This window comes from Erinaceus europaeus, chromosome 2 (genome assembly GCF_950295315.1).
Source record: "Erinaceus europaeus chromosome 2, mEriEur2.1, whole genome shotgun sequence".
NCBI classification, from domain to species: Eukaryota; Metazoa; Chordata; class Mammalia; order Eulipotyphla; family Erinaceidae; genus Erinaceus; species Erinaceus europaeus.
Genome location: NC_080163.1, coordinates 157406481 through 157421620, shown reverse-complemented (window position 1 = coordinate 157421620; position 15140 = coordinate 157406481). Strand labels below are relative to the sequence as shown.

Below are 15140 nucleotides of genomic sequence, written 5' to 3'. Positions count from 1 at the left end.
AAACTCACTGTAAAGAGGCCAGAGTGCCAATCTACCCCAAACAAATTGTGACATCCTGAATGTCTCAGCACAACTGCAATTGTACCCCCAGTCTGGTGGTGGGAGGGAGAGGTGAGGATCATCCTCATTTGAGAACCACTTAGACAACTTGCTATCGGTATTGATATCATGATTCTGACTGATCTGGAAGGTGGAGGGGGGGAGATATTGAGACAGAGCAGGAAGATATCAATTAAAATGTCATTCTGGGTTTATGTAGACACTGATAAACAAGGCAAGGCCAGATAAAACCTGGCTGACTGGGCTGGATGCCAGCATGATGCCAACCAGACTTCCCTGGACAGACAACCCCATCAATGTGTCCTGGAGCTCCGCTTCCCCAGAGCCCGTCCTCACTACACAAAGAGAGAGACATGCTGGGAGTATGGATCAACCAGTCAATGCCCATGTTCAGTACGGAAGCAATTACAGAAGTTAGACCTTCCACCTTCTGCATCCCACAATAACCTTGGGTCCATACTCCCAGAGGGTTAAAGAATAGGAAAGCTATCAGGGGAGGGGATGGGATACAGAGTTCTGGTGGTGGGAATTGTGCGAAGTTGTACCCCTCTTATCCTATGGTTTAGTCAATGTTTCCTTTCTTTAAATACAAAATTTTAAAAAAAATGTTAAAAACAAAACCTGGTTGTGTGGGAGGACAGGTCTAAATTAACAGGTGGTCATGATAACACACTTTGGAAAGTAAAATATAGGAGCTAGACTAAGTTCATCTGAGATGCCTTCTAAACTCAGCACCCATAGTTCTGAAGCCTGCTACAGATTTCAGTGAAATCCATCTGGAGCTTTCACTTAGGGAGAAGTGCCCTTCCCTCCACCTGTTAAAAGAACAATAGTAGGAGACTCCCTGTGGACCACTCAGTCATACAGCTGATACAGCACACATATTATAGTGTGCAAGGACCTGGGTTCAAGGCCCTGGCCCCCACCTACAAGAGGGAAGCTTTATGAGTATTCGAAAACAGTGCTTGCTGCATGTCTCTCTCTCTCTCTCACTCTCTCTTCCCTCACTACCTCCCCCTTCTCAATTTGTCTCTACTCAAAATAAAACAGAATAAAATAAAATAGCTGGGGTCCCCTTGCACTGAGCTGCAGCCTCTAGCATGCCAGTCACTGGAGCTCATTTTAGTGGTTTGCAACCCTCCTTACTGGCCCTGCCAACTGAGTTGTATGTTTACATACCTGTAGAATGAGTTCCTTCCAATACATCACGTATCAAATTACATGCAGTTGACTTGCATCCTACATAAAGCCCCTCCAATCCTGGTGGGACATCTCACTTTTGAAATCTGAAGCTCATTTCCCACAAATATAATGGAAATCACTTTCTAGGGACTAAGGTGGAGTAGTCAAAACCTACATTCTGTTCACAAATACAGAAAATAGACACAGACACGATCCAGGTTGCAAGAGTGTGAAAGAACATAAACAGGTTGTACAGAAACAACCAAAGAAGTTACTGCAGGGAGGGTGGCTCCTTTTGATTAGGTAGGTTAGTAGGCAAGGTCTCTCCAACAGGTCATTTGAGAGGATACCTAAAAGATACAAGGTGTCAAGCAGAAAAAGAGGAAGCTATGTTCCAAGGCAAAGGAACCTGTTGAAGTGTGGAGTGGGAGAGTTTGACATGTGTAAGAAATGGAAAAGAGGCTAGTACAGATTGGAACAAGGAAAACACACAATGGACGAAATGCAGCAGGTTTGGTAAGACTGGAATGGGCCAGGCCATGTAAGTGGGGCTATGAGGGGACACTTCCAGAAGAGGCAAGGTATAAAGGAAGAGAAGGTAACAAAGCCAGAAAAATCAAATTGAGCATTCCAAGCAGAGAAGAGCATGTGCAAAGGCTTGGGATAGAAGGGAATGCACCATGGATGAAGGAAAAGCAGGATAAGGAAAAGCTAGGCTGGCTGTGGGTTGGGGAGGCAAGTCCTGGCCCTCAGGTCTTGGTATCCATCCAAGAAAGTCTGCCTTTTATTCATAGTATAGATAAATGCCATTGGAAAAAAAAAAAACAAACTTGGTATCTGTTTAGTATTGTCATTAATTCCCATGCAAACTGTCTAATTCAGTTGTGGACAGTCTGTTTTAGTTTCTTTACTTCATACTTTGTATTTACTTTTGTGGAACTGGAAAAAATTTACCCCTCCTTCCTTCCTTCCTTCCTCTCTCTCTCTCTTTCATTCATTCAAGATTTTATTTATTAATTAGAAAGCAGGAGGAGAGAAAGAACCAGACACCACTCTGGTACATGGGCTGCCGGGGATTTAACTCATGACCTCACACTTGGGAGTCCAACGCTTTATTCACTGCGCCACCTCTAGGACCCCAGGCATTTTCTTTTTCTTTTTTCCTTCCCTTCCCTTCCCTTTCCTTCCTTTTCCTTCCCTTCCCCCCCCCCCCCCCCCCCCCCCCCCGTCTCCTCTTCTCCCTTCCCTTTCTTTGACCCCTGCCCATTTTTACTATTGCCACCAGAGTTATCACTGGGGCTCAAAAGTGGCTCTACAGAGCCATGGCTCCCAAGAGCCATTTTTTCCATATTTTTTTTTCTTTCTACTTTTTTATTTTTACTTGTTAGGGCAGACAGAAATTGAGAGGGAAGGGGAGCTGAAGACAGAGAGAAAAAGAGAGACACCTTTTTTTTTTTTTTGCGCCACGTGCGCTTAACCCATTGCGCTACCGCCGGACTCCCCCTATTTTTTCAATAATTTATTTCTTTATTGGGGAATTAATGTTTTAAATTCAACAGTAAATACAAAAAAAAAAAGAAAAAGAGAGACACCTGTGATGTGCTTCATGGCTCATGATGTATCCTTCCTGCAGGTGGAGAGCGATGGCTCCAACCTGGATCCCTGTTGAGTGGTGCTATGTTCCCTTAACCGAGTGTGCGACCGCCAGCCCCCCAGAACACTTTTTTTTAATTACTTTATTATTTATTTTCCCTTTTGCTTTGTCTATCTTTCTCTCCCACTTCCTGTCTTCCCCTCCACTCTCCATTTCTCTCTCTGTCCTAACAACGACAACATAAAAAACAACAACAATAATAACTACAACAATAAAAACAACAAGGGCAACAAAAGGGAAAATAAATACAAAATTTTTTTTTTAAATGACAAAAAAAAGAGGAACCTTCTTGTCTTTTAATTTTTTTTTTAATCAGAAAACAAAGAAATGTGTATTCCTGGTAGTGACTCCTCATTGCTTTAAATTGCCTGAAAACCAGTCTACTACCAATCAATAATCATTTGAGTGAACTACTAAAATCTAACAAATCTCTATTAAAAAGGAAACTTTAGGTCACTAGCCTAAGTGAAAAATTTGGCTCATTGCTGATCGATGGAATGCCAAGTAAGTGCTAAGAACAGAAAATAACACCATTTAACACCACTTTAAACCAGGGAGGCTGCCCAAGGCTTGGGTCCAAATTTCTCTTATTGAAATTGGATGGAAAAAGGTGTAAAGAACTTCCTAGCTTCCAAACACATTTTTTCCTTGACTTAATCAAGACCAAAAGCTAACTGGAAGGTAAAAACAATGTTTATACTTCACACAAGATTTGTGGGGATTGAGAGAAAAGAAATGAATGGGCATGTGGACAGTCTGAGGTTATTTTATTAGCCAAATAACTCTCTGCTACATTATCAGTTTTTGGGAACTCATCCCTTCAGTTCTGGGGCACAGGCCAGCTTCTCTAATATGGCCTTCAATGAGTGAACTCTTCTTTCCCTCCTCCACCTGCACACATAGCAAAACATTATAGTTCCTCCGACATGACTTTTTTTTGTTTTTTTTGTTTGTTTTGAAAATGTAAGGTTATGTGCTTTTGAAGGGATTTATTTTAAATATCACACATTCGTAGGCCATTTTTACTACATATACTCATTATAATAGTGCTTACTTCTAGGTGGGTTGACTTTAAACTCTAATATGCAAATGTGTTTAATGCACCTTGCATCTATGTTTACAAGTGAATACTCTGTAATGATCCAATGTTGAATTTTCATAGATAACAACTAATTAAGAAGCAAATATCTCAAATATATTAGAGAGTGTGGCTAAATACATTTGCACTGTGCCAGATTTTTAATCAATATTTCTTGAGAAATGGAGTAATTAAGCAATTATTAATAGTAAAACTGTTTTGCATTCATACATACCAGGGAACTACAAATACTAATTCAGGCCAGATATTCGATGATGGTATTTAATTATGTTAATGCGTTAATATTTTACTTCTAAATCCAACACTCAAAAGTTATGCATAACTATGATATATTTAACTGCAGTAAACTCTGAAACAAATATAGCTACACTAAATATATACCAATGGTAATTACAGACCTGCATACCATAAACTTTCTATGCACAAACCAAAATATCTACACTGAAATAGATAATTTTTACTTAATGATTACTCTCAGGGTTATAATCAAAAGTACATGAGTGATTTGAGGAAAAAACAATCTTACCTAAAGCCAATTAATAGTATGTTTGCAAAATAAAAGTTCTAAGAGTTTATCATAAAACATTTAATGGTATTTGATGGGTATACCCTGTAACTAGCTTTGTTTTTTACCAAAGAATCAGCTACATGCTCATTTTATTTCATTTTAAATTAAAATTCCAAAGGGGGAATTCCATTATACATCTGTTTATACTTTAAGCTCCCTACCCTCCATTTTGATGCACACAGTCTTCATAAGTTTACCTTTATAAAGACTAAAATAAAGATACAGGGAAATAAATCATAGCATACCTTTCTAAAAACGCTTTTCCTTAACTGTTAATAAGCGAAGCAAGAAAATGTGTCATACTCCACAACAGCTAACTGGGGTTAGTAAAAATTTGGAACTTGCCTCTACTTTAATAGATGGCTTTAAAGTTAACTCAACCTTAAAGACAACACTTATATGTTCAGGGTCAGTAAGTATTTACAGGCCACGAGTAAAGGATATTTATTTAAGTTATGTATGGCACAAGCCTATTTGCTCCACAAAGAAAGGCAGCTCGTAAAAAATGTCGGCGGCCTGGGCTTTTATTTTTGGAAAACAAATCTCAAGACAATATCTTTAAAGTAATAATCAGAGTCTGAATTTTTTTACTAGATGGAAAAAACAGTGGTAATCAAAAAAGATTTTATGCTCTTCTCTCCTTCCATTCTTTCAATTGAGACAGGCAGCGAGCCAGGAGATTGAAAGAGACCACACTCCCAATCTTCCTTCAATGCGGTGGTGGCTGGGCTCGAATGTGAGTCACACACATGGAAAAGTAGATCACTATCCAGGTGAGCTATTTTGCCAGCCCATAATGAAGAAGATTTTAAAACAGTATAGCCAATCAAGCATTATTTAAGTACTATAAAATGTGCACATAATTTTCTCAATTTGGGCTTTGCATTAGATAGCTCCTATTCCATGAAAAATATGTTTTCTGTCTTTGTAAGGTGTGCTTTTTCTACTGTCAACTTAGAATCAAAATACTTTCTGACTCTAACTTGATGAAAAGTAAACACTGGTGTAATCATTCAGCTTGTATGAGAAATTGTGTGTCTTCTCAATGACTAAATGGTAATCATCCTCTGGAATTTAGCTCTGAACCCTCTATTGACAATGGCAATGAACATGTTCATAATAATAATAAGGGCTTGTTTTAATAGAACGTTCCACACATTAAACACATTAATGACCCATGAAATAACTGTTTTATCTGTAACACATTAAGAAACATTGCTAAACCACTGTACTAATTGAAAGTCCGCTATTTCTTTTAATGTGAGATCTTTTTAAAAGTATGAAATGGCATGAAGATTATTTTGTAAAATCAAAAACAATTCAACTTCAAAAGCAGAACCATACTTAGTGATTACATAAAAAAACCAAAATTTTCAAAATAGGACCAGACATTTTAAATATGTTATTTCTATATGTTCCTATTTTTCTGATCAAAGGTGATTATTTGCCTGGATTATAATTTAGGAAGTTTATGAATATTTTAAAAGTTTAATCTTTATTTTTTTTAACTATGTTTTCTGTAGAACTTTCATCTCTCTCCTCCCAAATAGGTACAAGCTTACCATACTCAAATATACCTCATTTATTTCCATCTTTTTCAATTTATTTTTTATTTTTTATTTATTTATTCCCTTTGTTGCCCTTGCTGTTTTATTGTTGTAGTTATTATTGTTGTTTTCGTTGTTGGATAGGACAGAAAGAAATGGAGAGAGGAGGGGAAGACAGAGAGGGGGAGAGAAAGATAGACACCTGCAGACCTGCTTCACCGCCTGTTGAAGCGACTCCCCTGCAGGTGGGGAGCCGGGGCTCGAACCAGGATCCTCATGCCGGTCCTTGTGCTTTGCGCCACCTGCGCTTAACCCTCTGCTCTACAGCCCGACTCCCCTTTTTCAATTTTCTAATACAATGTTTGATATTACTCAAGTACTAGTATAGCATTTTTATAAATATGTTCTATCACAATTAAATCCAAAACAATATGAAACAGAAAGTGTTGTTCCCCTAAACACGAACTATAATGTACTAAGAAAAAAATAGGTGAATTATCAGAGTATTTTTATATTCTTTTTTTGAGGGGGGCACACAAAATATCAGACCAGAGACAATTATTTTACTGTCTGTTTCTCAGTATCAAAGAGAATTCTGAAATTCATCAAAGCTAACCTTCTGTTACGTACAACAGGCTAAGCTGAAAAGAATGTTAACAAGTTCAATTTTCATTCAATCAGCACTACTGCTCTCTGAAATGTTTCATTGCAGGAAAGAAATAAAAATAATCTATATGGTAATTATGAGGATGAATCCCCCAGTAACTTTCAGCTACATGAAAGGTCAGTTCTATTCAAGATATTTTATCAGTCCCCTGCACATACTCCTGTCCTGTCATTTTAAATCTGAACAGCATTTTATTTTCCCATTTACAGCTACCTGCAGAATTAAGTACTTAAGCCAAATAAGAAAAAAAGAAGGAGAAGAAGAAGAAGAAGAAGACGAAAAAAAAAAATGTTGAATGCTGGCAAAGGCTATAATAGCATAGAGATAAATCGTTCAGCTGCTCTCCCTCAAGCCTCTAGGGCTGCAGATTTTTCTTCTCCTGGTGCACTGTGGGTATTCAAAACTTGTTCAACATGATTTCATTTCATTTCAGGCACTGCCTGAGAAAACTAAATTACAGAATCAATCATACAGAAGGTCAGAGTGAGACTTCATTACAAGTATTGCATGCTTGCATGAATATCTTTCATTTATGACTGACCCAATATGTCACAATAGCTGTCTAGTAAAAATAATCCACTTTCTGAAATTGATGTACTACTGATGTCAGTGCTACTCAGCAGGCTGGGCAGATTATAGAGAGGTGTTAAAAAAAAAAAAAACCTTTGGAGCACACATTGTAGGTTTCTAGAATTGTAATCTTGGGTAGATTAAAATAATTTCCAGATGATCATCTGAACTGACAGTAATGCTTAAAGGTAAAGACTTTCTCACCAAAATAAACTGTTGATTTCAGTGTGCCATGCACATCCTGATTTAAAATATATGTAACCACAACACACAAATCAAGGTTGTTCTTTGAAGTCATAAGTACATCTACCTTCAATTGCTCAACAATTTTGCCTTTGAAGACTGGGACAATTATTTGCATATTTTGAAATATGAATGCTAATCATTAGACTTTTTTTTAAATCCCCTTTTTATGCTTGCTTTCCATTTTAAAATATATACAGCATAAACTTAAGAAAGATAAACACGTTGTGCTTATTGCCAACAAAAATGCAGCTAATGAGTAATGTGACAAACTGTCACTCTCTCTAAAGGAAAACCAGTGAAGCTCTGAAGAAAATCTGGTTCAATACAACATAAACACGCCAGCTTTTCTTATTATACGGTAGTCTTAATTCACCACTGCAGTCCTTAACAGACAGCCATGTTCATTTGGATAATAAAACTTCCTACTTGTACAAGGCATGAAATATCCGGTGCACACTGGAGAGCCGAATGTATGATGTATAAAGTATTATTTATTATTTTTCTGGTGACCTTCCTAAGGGAAATCTCCGAGGAGCTGCTATGGAGCATTATGATGTAGCTAAGCCAACTCAGTACCCGGAGGGAGATATAGAAGAACCTTGACATAACCTATTTTTAACCATGCCTCTGGCATTTCTGAATTCAAGTTTATAGGTGAACATGTCAGGTACTACATAGAACAAAGCCAACGACACACTGTATTCATCATAATTCTGTCCTAGTACATTTTTATTATTTTTTTCTCAACATTTGTGATTTAAAATCCCATGACATTTCTTCAAGGTGAAATTCTACTAGAATTTTCAACAAGATTAGTTTGTTTCTAGCCAAAAATAAATATCATTCAGGTTCAGCAAAACTCCAGAAAGGCACCAATAAATGTGACGAGGTCCATGTATATACCATGACAACAGACTGTACTTAGCTAAAGTACACTTATACTTTTTAAATTTTTTAAAAAATATTTATTTATTCCCTTTTGTTACCCTTGTTGTTTTATTGTTATAGTTATTATTGTTGTTGTTATTGATGTTGTTGTGTTGGATAGGACAGAGAGAAATGGAAAGAGGGGAAGACAGAGGGGGAGAGAAAGACACCTGCAGACCTGCTTCACCGCTTGTGAAGTGACACCCCTGCAGGTGGGAAGCCGGGGGCTTGAACCTGGAACCTTACGCCAGTCCTTGCCCTTTGCGCCACATGCACTTAACCCACTGCGCTACCTTCCAATCACACTTTTTGATTTTATTTTATTTGCCATCAAGTTTATCTCTGGCGATCAGTGCCATGAAGATGACTCTGCCACTCCAAGTAGCTCCCCCCCCTTTCTTTTTGCTATAGAGATAGAGAGAAATAAAGAGGAGCATGAAGAGGAGAGGAGAGAAAGAGACCTGAAGCACTGCTCCACATTTTGTGAAGCTTTCTGCTGCCTCTTGCAGGTGGGAAAGTACTTACACTTTATACAATCAATGAAATGATTCAACTGCTTTAGTGATTAGCAATACATTACAAAAGAAGCATTAACAATTGAGTCCTCTCTCCCAACGCCAGTCTGTGAAAGCATTGTTCTTTAAGTGTATATGAATATCATAATTATTTTATGATTCCATCTTTAGTTCTTTCCAATATAGTAAATTCAATTGACCATGAAATGAAATTTCATAGTCAAAATGCCTCCTTTACACTTTTTTATAGCAGCAATAAGAGTTTTATAGCTTTAAGGCAAGGTAATTCATCAGATGTTTAATTTAAAGGCAGAGTCTTATATTATTAATAAATGTTTACCAATTTAATAAAGTACACATCTTAGCATGTATTATATGGCCTTTTAACTATTTCTGCAACTTCAATGAGCCTTCCTGAACAGCAGTGAATTAACAGTGGACTCTGGAAAACTCCCTTGGTGACTAAATACCTTTTTCATTTTTATTATTTTCCAGATGCAATACTGTAAAGCTTGATTGTAGAAGAAGACAGGAAAGAACTTCCATTCCAGTGTCAAAGGGACATAAATGTAAGAAAGTCCACAGGAAACAATTATTTGTGATGGCAAGGAATGCTTATGAATACTTAATAACCATTTCCTGACTGTTCACTGCATTCTTTTCGGACAAAAAAAAAAAAAACCCTGTTAAAAAAAAAACAAAAAAACTCTGCTGTTCAGCTCAAACACAAAAGATCACAGGCAAAGAAAATTAAGTTGCCACAATCCTATTTGGGAAAGCAATCTTACATTTCAGAGAGGACACTGAATCTTTGTACTGCTAATCCACTACGTATTTTGCAATCATCTGTTGTTATCTGGGGAATTAACAATGAAACCAATAAACATCACTGGCATGGTCTTAATGTGTAGAGAAATATGTAAACAAGCAATAGGATCTGTTTTTTGTTATACCAACACATCTGCTTTGATTTAACAGGGTTAAAAAAAAAAACTCTATAAACTATTAATCTTGTTTTAAATGTCTGCTTAGTAGCTCACCTAGACAGATATAAATGTAATATGCACTATGGTGGAGGGGAAAAAAAATCCCAGCTGAAGAGTTTAAAACATTTAAGTAGATTTACCCTGGTGATTGCTGACTATAATTGCACTCCAAGAAGAAAGAAAGAAAAAAGAAAAAGAAAGAAAAAAATAAAAGGAACCAAAATTATTGCATTAGTAATCTTTGCTCTCTGGAGTGCCTTATTCAATGTTTATGACAATAAATAACACAATTAGGTATATATTTCACATAATAATGTATTCTATGTTTTTCTCTGTTGGCTATAAGCAATAATTCTTTTTCCCTTCCTCTGTATCACAGTTTGATATTTCATTTATGTAGCAACAAGTCATGTGTCAGAAGCCTTACATTACAATCCAACAAATGTAAAAGACCTAGGCACCTTGATAAAGCCTTCCAGTTCTTAAATCTCTCCGGAGTAATTTTGAACTCGAATACACTACTGTTAAATCAAGAGAGGACTACTTCCAAACCAATGAGTCAAACGTCTTAAAAATTTTAAAGCAGAAGGATCTTCTGGCTTTATATTCTTCTGTGTGACCTTCAACCCAACCCAAGACTTTCTTGTTCAATACCAGAGATTAACATAGTAACTACATGTAAATGAGACAACAGAAGAATCCGCATGCCTATAGGGAGATAGGAAAGAACATGCCTAAGACATGGGCTATCAAATGAGAAATTCAAATAATATAAAAATACTTTCAAGCAATAAATGTAGTGCCTACCATATGCAACCCACTGCTATGAAGCACACCATCTTGTTCCAGGAGATTTCTTGAGATTGTAATGGAAGGAAGATCCAGGCTTTGAGGGGGGAACTGGGGTGTAAATTCACTTCCTTGGGAAGGCAACTGATCAGTGAGGCCTTGGAAGGGTAGAAGAACATCAGGCATGCCTAGGGCGGGGTCTGACTCTGGAGGAGGCGTGATTGGGGGAATTTCAAACTCCTCATCTCCGAGGCTCGGTGTATGGAATGTCTGCTGAGAGAACAAAATATAGATGTCTTTATAATGTCTTGCTGCACCTTATTTCTCCATGGAGAGGAAAGAGAAATATTGCGCGGAAAAACACTACGTAGCTAGGCCAAATATTTATTTCTCAAATGAAAACATCTCAGACACAGATTTCAATATATAAAGTTTTGCTGATCATTCTGATTAAAGATTTAAGTCTCATTATCATATGGTTTTAATGGAGTATCAGTATTAACAGTTTTTTAATGCGTACTTAATTAGCAACATCTGTCTTTGTTGTTGGAGCATCAGCGACATTAGATCTGGCTATATAACAAATTGCCACTTTATTGATATGTTAGTGAAACAGCTCAAACCGCTTACATTAGCCACATGCTTCATAAAATACTGACGATTTTATGATGTACACACACATTAATCTAGAAGTGAGTATTGTACATATTTACTTTCTGCCACAACATATAAAAACAAGTCATATGAAATCTGCGCCTTAACTTCCTTTACTAATGTATCTTCAAGAGCAATGACTCTTGTATGTAAATTGTTACTGCTTATGCAGAGCATTTTATATAAGGATTATCAGAGCACAAATTAAAAGGTCCCTGTGCTTTTATTTAAATGTAATACACTTTTTATCCTATATGAGACTTTTGATACGTATTCATCTTTTAAAGAATATATATATATGTATATATAGTCATATAGATACATTAAAATTCAATGATGTGACTCACTTATTTAGTAAGGAGACCTAAGTTATTAGTACACTGCTTTCATTGCAGCTATTTAGATCTTTAAAGATAACAGTATTTTAAAACAGGATCTTCTGATATAAAATCAGGGCTGCATTGATGACACCAGTCATCTTTCTTAAATAGAACTTGGAATGGAGGAGGGGAGATATCAAAATCTAGGATACTTCTGATAGGCTATGGGGATTAAGGAAACATTCAGATATTTTTATTCCTTGTTCAGAGAGTTAAAGTGATAGCTCACTTATTAATAGTATTTTTGAAGGGTGAATTTGAATGAGCTATAATAGGCTAAGACAACTAAGAGTTGAAAATCATCATTCTATAAGCTATCAATGTAATAACTGAATATTCAGAAAAATAGAAACAAATTCAGTGGAAAAAATTTTCTTGCTTATAGAGCCTATCAACTATTATTTGTATTTCACCAGAAAAATAAAAAGATGTCAAAGGAATGGGTGTGTACGGTGGGGTGATTGAACACCTTGAAGTTCATAGGAGATTCAATATAAGTAAGATGTCACAGTATAATACACACTTAAAAGCTGCAATGAAATATTAAATATTCTGACATATTCATTCCCATAATGATCCCCCAGAGATATCAATTTCTTACTGCGGTACCCCAAATATTCAAACACAAAGGGATGAATTGGCCACAAACTTGGTTGGCTAATGAACATAACCCTATGGCTGCATTTGCCGTTATCTTGGCACTAATGCGGTCTAGTAACAGATGCAACTGTAATTTGTGACTCATTTGCTACCCCATTACTGCTTAATGAAATCTAACATATCACATTAACAATACGGATAAACACTCATTCTTGATATGTGGCATTTGGCTGTTTTCATTACCACTGTAATTAACACTTGAAATATTATTTCAATAAATATTTAAAGTACTTTAAAAATGGTCAGGGTAATCATGACACAGACAGAAAACATAAAGCAAATGTGTGAATTTCAAACTTAGAGTATCCTAGTTCCTGTAGTGTTATCTATAGGGCAATATCTATGTGAAGGGAATTGGGTTTCAGGAACAATTCTGACTTTATAGCGTTCAAACCTAAAGTCTTCCTGAATTAGTTTGCACTCATTAAAATGTCTTTAAAAAATCTACTTTTAATGCAGTGATTTGGAAATCAGGCATGCTATCATTTAGAGCATCAACATTCACTTGGGTTTTATTGTTAGCTCAAGAAAAGACATATAGCGAGATCATTGTCTAGATTATTTCTTAAACTTAAAGCATATCTTAAGCAAGGCAGACAAAATTAAGGAAGTTTTTAATTTTACTTTTACTAAGGACTAGAGAGAAATTTTTCATATATAAGATGTCTCCATGGCATACTTTTCAAAAGACAAATTAATTTTAAGTTAGAATTTAGCATATTACTACCTCATACAATAATAAAACTATGATATATAACCAACAAAGTGTGAAAATATTAAGCCACTTTTAAAGATAAGTAATAATTCAATAAAACATAAAGGATTCCTTAGAGAAAAAGAGTAATCCAAAGTACTGAATATTTGAAATAACTAAAATAATGTGTGGCATCAACAAAAAGATATTGATATTGGTGATTATGTCATCAGACCAATAATCTGATTAAGCAGTTTATCTGAATACTTTTTTTTTTTTTTACTGATACTGACTTTTCAGTGTTTACCTTGAACATGTTAAAGTAGTATGTACATGGTTAAATGCCATCTGTACTGAAATGTTCAAAACATTTGTTCCTTTTGATAAAAATGCAAATCTGGAGAACTGTTGTATCAACATATAACAGCCAATGTCTGACACGGTGAATTATCACAGCTGGAATTAAATTGTCTCTGAACAGCTGCTGGCAGTAGAGCTTTCATCAATGTTTGATTCAAATGTAGGGAAAAAAAATCCTACAGAATGAAACATCATGTTGTCCTTACAGATGGGGTTTGTGTTCATTATCACAAACAACACAGCAGCTAGTGCCAAACAATATTCCCTTATCTAGGCTGTCTTCTTAGTTAGAGAGCTGATGGTCACTGTAAAAATGATTAATCTATGAAGACCCTTCATTCTTGATTTCACATTTTTTCTAGTAATTTCTCCGTTTAATTTCTTCCATTCCACTTGCTTCCCTGTACTGAGATAATTTACAAAGCCATTATGGTTTTCATCCTCTTGGGTCAAGCTAGTTCAGTTTCTTATATTTGAATGTATTTGGAAAATGGTGACTTTTTATTAGCAGGAACCACAAAAGGAAATGTTCCATTTGGACCAATTTTATTCTGTTCATTCATGTTTTAAAATCTTGAATCTCACATAAGTTACCATTTTTAGGAAATTGTTTTCTGGATCTAATAAAGATAATTTTTTTTTCTGGAGAAGAGCCCACAGAGATCAGACAACAGTCTTAAATCACTAAATAGGGAAAATGGCAAAAACAAAAAGACATTTGTTCCATCAGTAGCATCTGCTGAAGACAAATCAACATGGGACTGCTATTAGATTCCGTCATTCTGTCTCCCTAGTTATGAGCAAATCAAGGAGCAAGTGCATTCACTTGTTCAGTCAATATTTCTTGAGCACCTACTATGTGCCTGGCACTGTACTAGGCTGTCAAGACACTAACAACAGCAGTCACAACAACAGCAATAACAACAACAAAATAATTATGTATCAGAGGTTCAAGAAGCTAAAATGCTCTACCATGCCATTTCCCAAATGATGGCAACTTAATAAAAATATCCTTAGAGGTAAATAAAACATTTTCTATTGTAAGTCACTTCAAATCTAGTCTCCTAAAGAGCCACTTCTCTGCTTAGATGCCCATATAGTCTGATATTAAAACTATATCAAATGGTAGGCAGCTAGACAGACTGGTCAGTTATATACTTTTTATATAATTATTTTGTTTGTGTGTATGTATACTTTCTTAAAAATCAGGAGGTCAGTGTGAAATACAAATGTTAGTAACAGTCTATAGGACAATTGATAAAGATTTGTCAGGTTATTTTCTTTTCCAATAGGCTTTTTTCATTTCTCCTCCAAAGCTGTTACCTTGTGCCACATAAGAGAGAGCTATATTTAATACTCTGCTTTTCCTTTCAAGCCTTTTAAAGGTTCTAAATAACATATAAAACAGGAACAGACACATTAAGACAGACACCTACCTCACTGGCTGCAAAGAAAGCGTTGTTTGCTTCAGCCATACTCATGTAGTTATTGTTATTTCCAAACTGAAAGAAAACAGAATGGTTTATGTTAATATTCAGCATAATAAAGAATTCTAGTGGCTTACTTAAGACTCAGATGGGAT

At 35.9% G+C, this 15140-nt stretch overlaps 1 protein-coding gene across 4 annotated transcripts in view; it reads right to left on the bottom strand.

The window, feature by feature from the left end:
- TOX3 (TOX high mobility group box family member 3) overlaps positions 1 to 15140 on the bottom strand; it is a 136274-nt gene that overhangs the window by 21040 nt on the left and 100094 nt on the right. For 2 of the 4 annotated variants that reach the window (XM_060185555.1, XM_060185556.1), the window contains exons 2-3: positions 14995 to 15060; positions 10829 to 11080 (exon numbers count right to left, since the gene is read on the bottom strand). In XM_060185555.1, coding sequence (XP_060041538.1) covers positions 10829 to 11080; positions 14995 to 15060 — 318 coding nt within the window. Of the gene's footprint in view, positions 1 to 10828; positions 11084 to 14994; positions 15061 to 15140 lie in introns of all 4 variants that reach the window. The other 2 variants (XM_060185554.1, XM_007538368.3) reach the window with 1 other exon arrangement.